General features: G+C 42.2%; 1 protein-coding gene across 9 annotated transcripts in view; it reads left to right on the forward strand.

Annotated features, from left to right (window-relative positions):
* pleca (plectin a) overlaps positions 1-13,586 on the forward strand; it is a 99,156-nt gene that overhangs the window by 27,210 nt on the left and 58,360 nt on the right. Inside the window, exon 1 of one of the 9 annotated variants that reach the window (XM_025065187.1) lies at positions 7,908-8,214. The exons of 7 other annotated variants lie outside the window; for them this stretch is intronic. In XM_025065187.1, coding sequence (XP_024920955.1) covers positions 8,160-8,214 — 55 coding nt within the window. In that variant the 5' untranslated portion in view covers positions 7,908-8,159. Of the gene's footprint in view, positions 1-7,907; positions 8,215-10,242; positions 10,390-13,586 lie in introns of those variants that run through there. One more of the 9 variants, XM_025065190.1, reaches the window with a different exon arrangement.

Raw genomic sequence — 13,586 nt, forward strand, 5'->3', positions numbered from 1 at the left:
AAATAAAACCAAGTGTTTAATTTGAACTTTCTCATCTGTCATTCACATTTTCTAAAAAAAAAAAAAAAAATTTCTTTTACTTCACTGTTTCCTACCACTATAATATAAAAAACCAATAAGATAACTCGACAATTAAATATTAAATCTGAGCCTCTTTTGAAGTCATTTATTTGAATTCTAAAAAATCTATTTTCAGTCTATTTGATGATTTCATCCAGACTTCTGTGAATATTCTTTTGTTTCTCCCTCAGAGACTGTCGTGTCTGTCAGTCTCTGTGGCCGATGACCACGACCATCTGACTTCGTTAACACTGATGTGATTAAGAATCTGATTAACCTCAGATTTCCTGTAATTCAGAGACGGTAATCTGACACATCCTCCTCTGATCCTGGCCCTTCATCCCTCCTCTGGGAACAGGTTGACGACAAACGTCACAGTCAAACCAGATGATGTAACAGCTGTTTATGAGTGTGACCAGAAGGTGGCACTGTTATTACTGATATTTCTCCTGCTCCAATATCAAGAGGCTGTTTATGCTGTTTATTTGTTTTAACAAACTCTTCTTCTGTTCCTGACAATTTAACTTCAAACAAGATTTGACTTTTTAACTGTGTTTTCTCTCCTGTGTTTTTGTGTCTTTCAGGTAAGTCTTCGTCGCCCGTGTGGTCAGTCTTTTCTGTGTTTGGTCTGTAGAGCTGTGGAAGTGACCAGTGAAGGGGTGAGCTGCTCAGTTCCACCTTTTTTTCCTCTTCTTCTACTCTCTCTGTCTACTGTTGTATCTTGTGTTTTCAGTTAATGTGGTGGTTTTCACAGACACAACACAGTCGGAGTCTGTTGTGTCTTGAGTTACAGACACACAGACACACACAGATGCTGTCTGTTAGCCTGCAGCTATGCAAACAGCCTGAATTATTTTGGTATAAAAGCGGCCTCTTATTGAATTGAACAGAGGAACTGAGCTGATTTTGTTTCACAGCAGTGAAAATCTGCAGACTTTGTTTTTGTCCTCGATGTCTGACAAAGACTTTCCCTCTGATCCTGAGCCAGTGAATCTCCTGAGTTCTGGCTCTGACCTTCTCTCTCTCTCAGGGCCAAACTTCTCACCTTGTTTTTCTGTCTCAAAGAGATTTTATCCCTTTGACTTCTTGGTCTAAAGTCTATGCTGCTATCTTTAATCTGCAGAAATGATTCTGGTTTTACAGCAAATGTCTTCTTGACAACAGTAGCAGGAACAGACGGTGAATCAATCTTTCATTTTTGTAGTGAGTTTCATTCTTTTTACCCATTTGGGTAAAACTTTTATTTTTACCCTTCTTGCCTAAAGCTACAGAACAGTTCCCATTTATTTAACTCTGGGTTTTCTGGTTATATTTAACATTCTTTTGGTACAATACTGCCACCTGTGGTTGGGTTACTTAACTGATAAAGGTTGTATTTTTAGGGATTTAGTTCAGTTGTAAACGTTGACTAGTTCCATCCCAGAACCCAACAAAACCCCTTGATGACTGTTATTCTGTTTTATTTGTATTTAATTTGCCTTCAACAGTTTTTCACGATCCCAGAGTGATGTTTTGAGGCCTTGTTAGTTAGTTCCAAGGTGCAAATGGTTCCTCTGGGCCTTTAACTGTTAGTGTGAGATATGGGATGAGGATCTGCTCTCACAGTCCTGAGCCTGAGAACAAAACGATCACTGCAGAAAAGAATACTGAGAACAAAACGATCACTGCAGAAAACTTAGAATATACTTTTATATTCTCTTGATTTATGTCCCTCATTAGTCTTTAACACGGCATTCTGAAGTTTAAGGCAGGACTGTGACAAATCCAGGCCATCTGCCAGAACTGTCTGAAGTAGAAGAAGAAACAAATATATATTAATCCTTCGAATCAATCAATTAAACATCGAAGTGTTTGACAGAACAAAAAAAAAACCCAAAAGAATTATGATCTAAATGATTCAACAATCAAGACAAGCCCCCAGTGCAGTACCTGTGTGGACCCCCTAAGGGGCCATGCCCCCCCTGTTGAAGAGTTTCTTCAAGCATCAGCACAAAAACACACTCTGTGTTTCCACCTCTCCCCCTGACATTTAACTTAGTCAGTAATTTTGACTTATAAAACCCTCATCTTGGAGAAAAAAAACTATAAAAATTGCTCAGGGTTTTTAGTTTTAGCCAACTTTCACCACAGGCAGCAACGCAGAGGCGATGCCAGCCTGAACCGCCCCGGTGTACAAAAACAGAACCTTCTGTTCCTTATGTTCTCTGTGCAGCTGAAGAGTATTCTTTAAAGTAAATGTTTTTACGCTGTCAGTGTGTTGGGTTTGTGAGGAGGCGTCCTGTGTATGTCACTCTGAGAGGAATTGTCTTCCTGACGGTCGTCCTGCAGCACGGCCCTGAAGTGACACTGAGTTTTGTTCTTGTTTTGTCCTGCAGTCGACAACACCTTTTGTTTAACCCTGGTTAATATACGATCAATTTGACCCCGGGGGGGCATAGGGGGGTAACATCCGCACACACACAGGGCTTCTTCTTTGTGTGGTATTTAGTGTTAGAGGAGTCACAGTCTGAGCGTGGTAGAGTTTAATGGACAGGTTTCCTCACAGAAACACTGGAGTTTCCTGGTTGAGGTTTGTTGTTGCCCTGCAGGTTCACTATGTTCACTGTGGTTCTGCTTCATCAAACATTATATGTGCAGTACATGTACTTATGTGAAATATTATCTACTGATATTAACTGTAAAAAAACAAAGTTAAATTTGGCTAACCTTCTCTTGGCACCTTGCTTTTTGTTTTGCTAACTTTTAGCTGTTGGTGTTGAGTCCTGGTGGTTTTGTTAGCTGGTTGTCAAAAAATTGCAAAAATGTTTTCCGAGATTGTTAGATTTTTGGCTCTGTTTATCTCCTGTTGCCATCAAATATCATAAACTATATCAAACACGGCCTCTGTACTGTCTGGTGGTGACAGCGATCCACAGACGGAGGGCTCTCGTGTTGTGGTTTGAGTCTGGACGTGATCCTCTGTTGTCACTTTGAACTTTGTCATCCCCCGGTGGTCACAGAGAAATACTCCACTGACAGGGAGTAAATTAAACTCTGTGACTGTATTAAAGATCATCAGAACCATTAAAATTCCTCCAGCCACTCCTTCAGCATTTCACGTTTCTCCACAGTTGACTGGAATGTTCACTATGCTGTAAACAAACATCGTTTTGCCAATAATTACAAGGGGGGGTGGGGGGGTGAATGGCGCTTCCATTTTCTCTGGGTTGATTTTAATGTGATGCTGAAGAGTTGATGTAGAGAACGGTCAGAGAGCAGGGGTTTGAAACTGTTGGATTTACAGAGGAATGCAGCGTTAATCCATCAAAGCTGAGGCTCAGGTGTTATTGTGTGTTGGGGTGTGTGTGTGTGGGGGGGGGGGGGGGTGTGTGTGTGGGAGAGGATTTTCTCCAAAATATAATAAAGAGCAGACTGTACCCACCCCGTTCTGCCAGTGTCTTGGCAGATCTGTTCATGTGAGATGTTTTGAAGGTCAGTTGTGGTTACGTGGTCATCAGACACAGTTGAGCTATACATGCTAGCAAAGTTAGCTTTTTATAATAAAAAATAAGCATTGGACAACTTCCTTTACAGGACCAAGACGTAGTTTGTGTGTGTGTGAAGTATAACTGGGCAGTGTTTTAGTCCAGGTTTCCAACAGATCAGTTCTTCTGCTAAAATGTAATATTTCTGGACTTTTTTTCTGCCCTTGTCTATTCAGTTTATTTTGCTTTGGTTGCATGAATTCCTGACCAGCCACGCCCTGGCAGGGCTGTTCTGATGACTCACTGCAGTGACCACACACACTTACACACTCACACTCACACTCCTCTTCCTCTTAATCACAGGATGCTCTTTTGATTTGATTTGGCTGAACCTCAACCAATAAACTCTGTAGCAGCAAAAGTACAGAGATTTGCAGCCATTTTCTCGTGTCGGCCATTTTGAATCTTTGATCTTATCAGACGTCTCTTACATTTTTTTACCCAGAGCATTTGGAACTTTTTAACTTTAGTCTTTTCACATAAACTCCACTGTAGCTGCCTCAGCTCTCCTTTAAAGGTTAAGTGTTTTTTTTAAAGTTTTTTTTTTTTTTTTGCTGAATCACTGGTACAAACCCTCCTGGGATTTAGGATCCATTAGCTTCTCAGTATGTCGGCCATTTTGGCCCACAATGCCCTGTGGGCGCTTCAAGTTACACTGATTTATGAGAGAACATTTTGGAGTCAGTGTTTAGAATCAATAGAAACTTTAGTCCTTCTGGATTTTACTTCACTTTTTATAAGGTCAAACTTTTTGAGTATTGGTTTTTATGACTTATCTAAAATAGAAGCACATTATGTAATGGAAACATTTGGGATGATGATGAACTCTTATTTATTCTTAATTTAAAAAAACTAAATTTTATGGAAAAGGTTGTTTTTTTTTAAATTCACTTTATCCATTATTCATTATCCTGTTTTTTCCATTATTGGTTTTATTTTAACTTAAGTAAACTTTTGGTTTAATTTCTCGTAAGCATAAGTCCAAACCCCCTGTTGGTCGACACTGGGAGGTACATGTTGCTGTCACCTCTGCATGTTTTCTTTTCCAAATAAACAATAAACAACTTTGTTCTCAACTGTTCATCCGTCAGTAAAGTACTAGTTGGAGTGTTGAGCCAGTTCTGTAAGCATGTGTGTGTGTGTGTGTGTTACTGTTGCAGCAGAACAGTGGGTTTATCACCTCATGTGTTTTCTGAATCTTGCCAAAGCAACACTCCCTGCAGGGTTGTTTTGTTTTTTTCCCTTATCTCCAATTTCCAAATACCAAAATGCAGAGTTTTCTTTTACGATTTGGACGGTAACCATATCGTTCACATCATCCTCTATAAAATATGTCCTGGAATGCAGAGAACACTGCGTCTGCCAGCAGCAGAGCTGCATAGGTTTGTTTTACGGCGGCCACGGTGACGTGCCGACATTCTTCTGTGATGTGGAGCCTCCTCCGTGGAAATGGCGCCTTAAAGACGGAAACAAACCAGTTATTGTATTCAGATACAGGCAAGTGAGCCGTGATGTAAACCATCGCTAACGGCTAATGAAACAGTACATTGTTCGGCAAAGTTGCGTGACTTCTGAGCACTTTCATTCCCCCAGAATTCTTTTGTACGTTGATGCCAGTCCATGTTGAAGGACTTACTGAACTGTTAGTTTTCCAGGACGTTCTGTGCGGAGACTCCATGGTTTGTTTTCTTATCCATCTGCTTTTTTGGCAGCTCTGCCCAAACGAGAGGTGCTGCTTCTGTTTGGTTTGATTTAGAGGCGTAGCACAGGTAATGGAGAGCACATGGGAATAAACTCCCTGCCTCCAGTATGAACCAACTCAACACAGATATCAAAGTTTGTTAGTTCTACCATGTGTGACTCTGGTGCTCAGTGACGTTCATCGAGACGTTGATGATTTTTTTTTTTCGTGGTTTGTGTGAACAGATAATCTTTTAATTTACCCTACACGTATATCATGTGTGGTGTTAAAATACCATGATGCTGGCAGGACATTGTTCACCTGGTATGAAGGGCCGTTAGCCAGGAGCTTCTTGTTCTGATGCCTCAGAAGGGTGTGGTGATCCACACTAGGAATGTTCACGTTGTCAAAGTTGTCAATCACAGAAATAGAAAGATAAACAAGATGCAGATGAATCTGAATCACAATGCTGTTGAAATATTTAATTAAACTCTTACTGCTCATAGAGCCCAACCCAGTTTTATACCCTTTTCTTTACACACTCTTTTTTTGTGCTTCTGGTCAGAACGACTGAGTGACCGTTTGTCCAGGCAACAGCTCGCTCATCCCTGTGTTTCCTCAGATTTTTTTTCAAACTTAAATGAACTGTGACAGCTCTGGTTTCTTTGAGAGAAGTGATATAGGATGCTGCTTCCACATGTGAAGAAAATCTGTAATACATTATTTCCCTCAGCTAAGACACGGGCCAAAAGAGATTTTTGGTTAAGGGGACAATAAAACACAGTATAGAAGGATGAGTTATTGCACTGCTGTCAGCTGGAGCCACAGCAGCGACACCAGATGTTGCTCCACATTTGCAAAAAGCCGGCTCTGATTTGTCCTCACGACACAGAATCAGATCAGCTGTCAACAAAACACATCTCAACCGGGTTCAATCAAAGGGAAACTGGGAAAAAAAATGGCCGTCCCTCACGTATATGTTTTCCTGTTTGTCCTTCTACTGTCAGGCGTGGACACGTTGGTGTCCAGCTCTGATTGGGTCAGACGGGGTTTACACAGACTGGGAGGTTTCTCTGTTTACAGTTAGCAGCTGGTTCCAGATTATAGTCTGTGTCAGGGATAGAAAAGGACTCTTGGTGATGTTGACGACCTTCAGGATTTAAAAACAAACAAACACAGTGATGTTCTCTCCACTTTCAGCAGTCACATGGTTGTCTGTTGTCTGTTGTCTGTTCTGTTTGTTGTAGATCCCACTTTCACCGCAGCTCTGTTGTTAGCGGCTCTCGTTTGTGTCGACTTTACTGCCTCGTTCCAAAGACGGCAGCGTAGTGGTTTTAGGATGAAGATAAAGACCTTATACAACATGACATCAACATGATGACGTTCATGAAACTGTAGGGAACAGTCGTACAGGATTATCCAGGGTAACTTTACGAGTGATGGTTGACCTGAAGACCTTTTGTTTTTATGTAGAGACTGGAATTTGGAGAATTCTGGGAGGCCGTGGGAGGGTTCAGTCAGAAGTCTGATAAAGGTTCAGTTCCTTCTTAGCTCCACTCCCTCTCTTACATCTCCTCTACCGTCCTCTGCCTTATCAGCCTTTGCTGTGGCTAATGATGTTACTGCCACGAGGAGAGTCGGAGCCAGGAATAATCAAATCTCCTAATAAGGAAAACAATGGCCTTGTCATTTTCAATACAGATAAATATCAATATTACTGACAATTAGGAGCTACTATACAGAATATAAGAACAAGTCACAGCTGTGTTCTAACTTAGGTGAAATCTTTTTTTTTGTTATCTTTATCTGATCTTTTGTTTTGGCTGTGGACGTGCCCAGCAGCTCTGACTTATCTCTTATCTCCAGAGTCCAGGATGACTGAGCAGTCGTGGTGCACCAGCATCTGAACATCCTTATCTCTGAAAGATGCTCCATCGTAGGCTGCAGACCATTATAAGAGATAGACTTCAGTGTTGTTGTAAACAACTGAGAATATAATGTTGATGCCACTCTGTCCAAGCTAACGCTTCGGACTGTAAATATTTAATACACGCTGCACTTCACCAGGGGATGAAGTGCAGCTTTGACTGGACTTGGTGTCAATTAAATACAAACCATAAAGTCCACACCCAGATATGGGCATCATGTGACCTGGCCCAGCTGTGTACTGCACCATCCTCACACAGGAGTGGTCCAATGTTGGGTTAGTGGCCTACTTTGTGGCACTTGGAAATATTTCAAGTAATATTTTTATCGACTGTCACGTGATTAAAAAAGGAGTTTGAAGAATTTTTTTGAGGGCGTGTTTGGAAGTTATTTATATATTATGTTTTTCCCCCTTGGCTGGGCTTTGGAAGTTATTTATATATTATGTTTTCCCCCCTTGGCTATTTTACAGTAAGTGGGTGAAGTTTTTTAGTTTTGTTATTTGTTATGTAGTTTAACTTGAAAACATTATTTTCTTACTTTAAATATTTTTGGCCATTTTTTCTACTTTTTTCTCTCAGCTAACCGTCAGCTGGTTTTTGGCTCAGTTAATGTTCAACTTCATGTTTATCTAACTCAGGTTAAACGTTCACCTTCAGTGACTGTTTCCACCGTCAGGGCTGATCTGTGACTAAGCACAGACTGGCAAATGTGAGTCCCATTAGTCCACACTCAGCTTTTCCTGCCCGTCCCTCCACCAGAGGCAGGAAGGCAGCAGCGCTCCAGAGTGGAACATGTGGCCGTTCCCACCTTTAATCTGCCCCTTCAGTGTTTTAGCCCTGCCTGAAAAAAGAAAAACCGAAACTAACCTCGAGGTTTAAAAACGACCTTAGTCTGTTTGAATGGAATAAGTCACAGAGGGAGGCAGGCACGCAGGATCTGAGCTTCAAGAATCACCCTAACCCAGCATGGCTGTGAATCAGCCCAGAGACTTCATGGAGACTTTAATCCAACGAGGCCAAGGTAGGACCGTATCACTGGAACAGTTCTGTCCTCTGACCAAAAGGTGTCAGCACAGAACTTTGTGTGTTTTGTGATGAGTCCCAGCGTGTTCTCAGAGCTCAGAGGAGGATGTCAGGGTTTGGGTGTGTCTCCAACTGCCGCTGTATCAGATAACGGTCCAGATCCAGATCCAGGTCCAGATCCAGGTCCAGGTCCAGGTGCAGGTGTTGTTGTGTGTATAATTAGGCTGCAGCCCACTGGTGTTAGAGCTGTTAACAGTTTTTACTCCTCTTAAATGAAGCGCTGCACCAGTTCATCCTGACCCCAGATGTTCAGCGAGGGTTGTTTATTTGAGGAAGAGCAGTGAGGCAGACTCTGACCTTCAGTCTGGTGCCACCCATGGAGCTGCTCAGTCTGGGATCAGGTTTCCTGCTGTAAAATCCTGGGGCGGGGGGGCAGGAGGGGGTTGAGCAGGAGAAACGACTGGTACTCTGTCAGGATGAAGTTTTTAAACAGTAATTCAGAAAATAACCAGTCGACCACTTATTTATTCACTGACTTACAGGAACTTCATCTACTGTGTTTCTGGTTCAGTCAGAACAGGCTCAGAACGAAAAAAACCTGAGGACGTTGAACTCACAGTTATGTAATCGACAACATGTTTGATAAGCTGCTATCAGTAAACTGTTTCTAAGGAATTGTTTCCTTATTATTGACCTAAATATGTTATCAAAGACGTTAACAGTTTGATTTCCACAGAACTGAAACGATCTGCTCATCACAACAGACACTTTGGTCCAGTGTTGACCTGATTGTGAGGACAGTAGGGCAGAGACGATGCAAACCTGTAGGGGGCAGGTTTTCAACCCTGACTTTTAGATCTTGGCATGCTCAAAATATTACTACCAGTGCGACGCAATATGGAATAAGCAGTGAGACGGTGTCTGCACAGAGTAGAGATGGAAAACTGAAACTGTTTCAGTGACATTTTGCCTGAATTTCACTCGGAGTTTGGTTGAAAACTTGAAATATTTACCCTTTACTGGAGGCAGTTTTATTTTAATATTGCAATGTGATTTGGACATATTGTTGAGGACAACGACTTGATTCTACAAGTCCTGACTGAACTATTATTGTTGAGGACAACGACTTGACTGAACTGTCCACACATTCTACAAGTCCTGACTGAACTACACCAACCCTTTGAAGAGACATTTTCTCTCTGACTGTTGGACATTTTTCTTGACATTTTTCCAGATTAATAATTCCATCGTTTGCATTAATCACAAATTGATCAAATCGGTTGAGAAACACTGACCTCTATCTGTTGATATTTACAGTTTATATCAATAATCATGACTTGCTGACCTCTATCTGTTGATATTTACAGTATATATCAATAATGATGAATAATTATATTCTTTTAAAACAGACTAGATTTGTGCCAGTGTTTTTCAGAGAACTCACAAACTGTCACTGACTCCAGTCTCTGGGACCAACACCGCTGTGTAAATGTGAGGAAATGAGTAATATGTCAGACAATATCATGGCATTTATCTGATCATCCAGTCCAGTGAAGTCTTCCTTCATGTCTTGGCTCTGAATCATAGACGTTGCAGTCCTCCCACAGTACGGTCCACATCCTGTGGTCATGGGGTATTTTGCACCATGTCCAACTTTTTTTTTTTTTTTTCACTGTTTTTACAGCTTCCACAGTGAAGCCTTTGTCACAGTAGCTGGACCAAAAAAAAAAATCATACTTTCCGTTCTTTGTCTTAAACCCTGTCTGATAATGTGACCCTGGGAGTCTGTGCTGCACATGGATCCCCTCCAGCTGGGTCCGTCACGACCCACCAGCACCAGCTCCACACAGATGGACTTTCCACTGAGGAAAAGCCTCACAAATTAAATCAAACCGTCGGTGGTGTTTTCACCCCCTGCCCGTGCCTCCGCGACTCTCTCCCCTCTCTCTCTCTCTCTCTTTTTCCTTTTTTTCTTTTAATTTTTTTTTCTACTCCCTCTTTCCTTTTTTTTTTCGTGCTTTTTACAGCACGCCCCCCCTGTGATAGGAACACAATGTCGTGAGGTCAGACTTGACTCCCTTCACTTCGTTCAGTGGTTTCCTCTTTAAAAAGTTGTGCAGACACAGAGGGAAGATGGACTTGTGCTGTTGTTTCTGTCCAGCCCCGACCAACGGTAGGTTCTTTTTTTTTTTCACCTACCACTGATGCCAGGGCGTGTACTGTGAAGATGCTGTGTCTGCATTACACAAAGACATGTGTAAAAATGAGCTTTCTGCGTGTTGTCCAATGACACGATGCCGATCCCAACATCTGCATCCTGTCTGAGGATTAGATTATAAATATGTCCAGAAGCTTCCGTCCTCGTCTCATGACACACTTCTGCTGCCGTCTCTCAACGTTCTGGATGATCTTTGACTTGAACAGTCGAAATGCTGAGGTACAACCAAAATACTCGTGAAAATTCTTTATTTAATGGTCTACGTGAGCGTATGCAGAGCATGCATCCCGACGTGGGACCCGTTGAGCAAACACATGGCATCTGAGCAGAGTGGGAGTGGGCGGCCCCTCCCCTGAAGGAGTGCTGGAATGACTTCACTTCCAGACTTCTGTTCCTCTCCTCCGTCTTATTCCCCAGACTCTCCATCTTCATGCTGACTTATTGAGCTGATTTGAGCAACAGTTAGGAAGACTTTGTGGGGGGGCGGTCGGGGGTGGGGGTTGATATTTTGAGTCTGGATCACATGAGGTTTCACCTCAGATGAACTGTGAGAACTTTTAGAGCATCAACAATGAGCCGTTCTGATGTGTCTGCACCAGGTTTTTCTGTTTTTGTTTCAACCTCTGGTCAAAGTAGTTTTTAAAATATTTTTTTCTACCCCCGCCCCCCCGCCCAAACAGCCTAATGTCTGAACTGTACATTAACACAAACATGGATGAGTGCAGCTGTAGTGGATGGTGTAACTGAACTTTCCCCTATGACAGTGAAGGCATCACTGTCATACTTCTGTGTCTGTTGGAGTTTAGTAAACAAAGAGTTTGTCGATTAGAGAAAGATAAGTAGGTCGTGTTGACATGGCCACAGATTCTGACAAATCCAGATATCAACTAGGAGTCTGACAGTGATTGGTCAGCGTCCCACAGCCCACTGGGGTTCAGAGTCTCTCACTTACTTCATCTTCAAGACTGTTGACCTTCCTTCTGTGAGACAACAGTTCCAGCGACCCCTGCATCACGTGACTCCTGAATCCAGGCTGCTATTTAAGTTCGGCCCGTCCCAGCAGCAGCCTTGAGGTCTTAGGTTATAGGATCTATTTCTGCTTGTTTTATGGAGCGGCCTCGGCCCGTGTGGAATCACGTTGTTTGTTAATGTGTGAACAGGAAACAGGTCTCAGAGTTTGGTTTGTGTTGGAGCTACAGAGATGAAAGTGACACCTTTCTCTTCCTGCTGCAGGTCGACTTATGTTCCTGCACAGTTTTCAGAAAACAGAAACCTTGGCAGTGACGCTGTTTCACCCTCAGCAGAGTTTTTGATGTTTCAACAGTGATGTCAGCAGGTGCTGGGTTTGGAAAGTACAGGCAAAGAGACGCCGTGCTGTCAGATACCATAATACACCGCTAGTATTAGAAGAAAGAAAATTTAAACCAGAAACATGAAAAATAGGCCGAAAGTTAACTAAGTAAACAAGAAAATTTAAACCAGAAACATGAAAACAGAAAGTTAACTAAGTAAACTTAAAGAAGTTTACTACTATTAAAAAACAACAAAACTTTTAGAAAACAATCTAAAAGTTTTGTTGTTTTTTAATAGTAGAAACTGCTAAATGTCATCATGATATACTTTATAATTTAACTGTGTTGCAATCCAACTTTTTCCTAGGACACTGAAGGCGTCACTGTCTCAACTGTCAGAGTTATAGATTACTGGATTATTAGCCTCTGATCAACTGTTTATTCTTTAACGTTTACATTCAGGTTCAGGACTGACTGTGGCTGTAACGGTGGTTGATTGACAGGTTTAAACACTTCTAAATAACTCTGGATGAATTGTGTTGCCAGCAGAGGCAGAGAGAGTCACTTCTGCCCCCGTCCCTCCAGAGTTAATCACAGGGCTGCTGCAGAAGCTGGGGTGGTTTGCACCGTATGATTTAAGGGTTAAATAACAGATGGAGTTTCTGAAAGAGTGGAGGTTGAGAATTCCAGTCTGTATGCTCTCTGGGAAACTTATATTCACCGCTGCCGCCGTCCAAGGCATCAGGAAGCAATTAGCATTTAGGGAGACGTAGTGAAGCAGTTGCATAACGGCGAAGAATTGAAACTGAGGGCCTGATTGCTTTCTGTGAGTGGGGAAAAATAAAACGAGGAATCATGGCTTTAGTATAAACATTTGGGAAAAGTAAGGAATGGGTTGGACTTGGACGAACGCTGGCTCGTAAAAAACCACAGTGGAAAATAACTGCAGCAGTGTTTGACTGGGCTGGAGGAGCTGTGTATAGAATGAATGGACTGGAAACTCTGACAGAGACTGACCACGCTTCTCACTCTTTATCAAGGCCCTGATCACAGACCTGTCTGTTGTACATCCTTCACATTAGCCAAGAAGAAGCTAAAAAGGTGCTAACCAGGGGAGAGTAATTCTGAACAATAAGAAAAACAAAAAATTAATCTGTAATATTTTCTTGATAATAACTAGATTTTTTTTTCGCTACTAAAACATCCAATATCTGATCCTGAAAAATCTGATCTGATCTGATCTTGTTAAAAATATTTGACTCTAATTCTAAAGATTCAAAACAAATGTTTTTTCATGATTTAATAACAGGTCTTGTTTGATTAAAACTAACAGAACTGAAAACCAGGAAGCATTTTTCATCACTCCTCGGCCTTGATAAGAGTCTTCTTATCGTGGAGATTGTTGCTAATGTTTGTGTTCACTCGAGGTGTGTGTGTGTGCGTGCGTTAGAGTGCACACTGTGCTTGTGTGTGTATTCAGCCTCATGTATTATTAACTCCTGGAGACAGTGTGCTGAGAGCACGGGGAAGAGTGAGCCAAGTCTGGAAGGGCTTTTGGAGGAGGATCGAACTTTTTGACTCAGAAAATAGAAAGAGAATCATTGGAGACTGAAGACCGGTTCTGGGACAGACGGGTGAGGACAGTCACAGTGGAAGTGTACAGTGTAAAAGGGGGAGGGAGGGAGGCAGGCAGGGAGATTGGCCGCTTCTACCACTGAGGACTGAGTCACAGAGAAAACAGAGGAGAGAGCGGGGAGGGAGGGCTGCTCCGTCGTTCTTTCCTTTCTGTCTCGTGTTAAAAAAGCCTCCGACAACTTGGCTGCAGCAGCGCAGGGGGGGGGGGGGTTTAAACGTCCGAGG

The sequence above is a fragment of the Cynoglossus semilaevis genome, chromosome 18, assembly GCF_000523025.1.
Source record: "Cynoglossus semilaevis isolate Cse_v1.0 chromosome 18, Cse_v1.0, whole genome shotgun sequence".
Taxonomy (NCBI): domain Eukaryota; kingdom Metazoa; phylum Chordata; class Actinopteri; order Pleuronectiformes; family Cynoglossidae; genus Cynoglossus; species Cynoglossus semilaevis.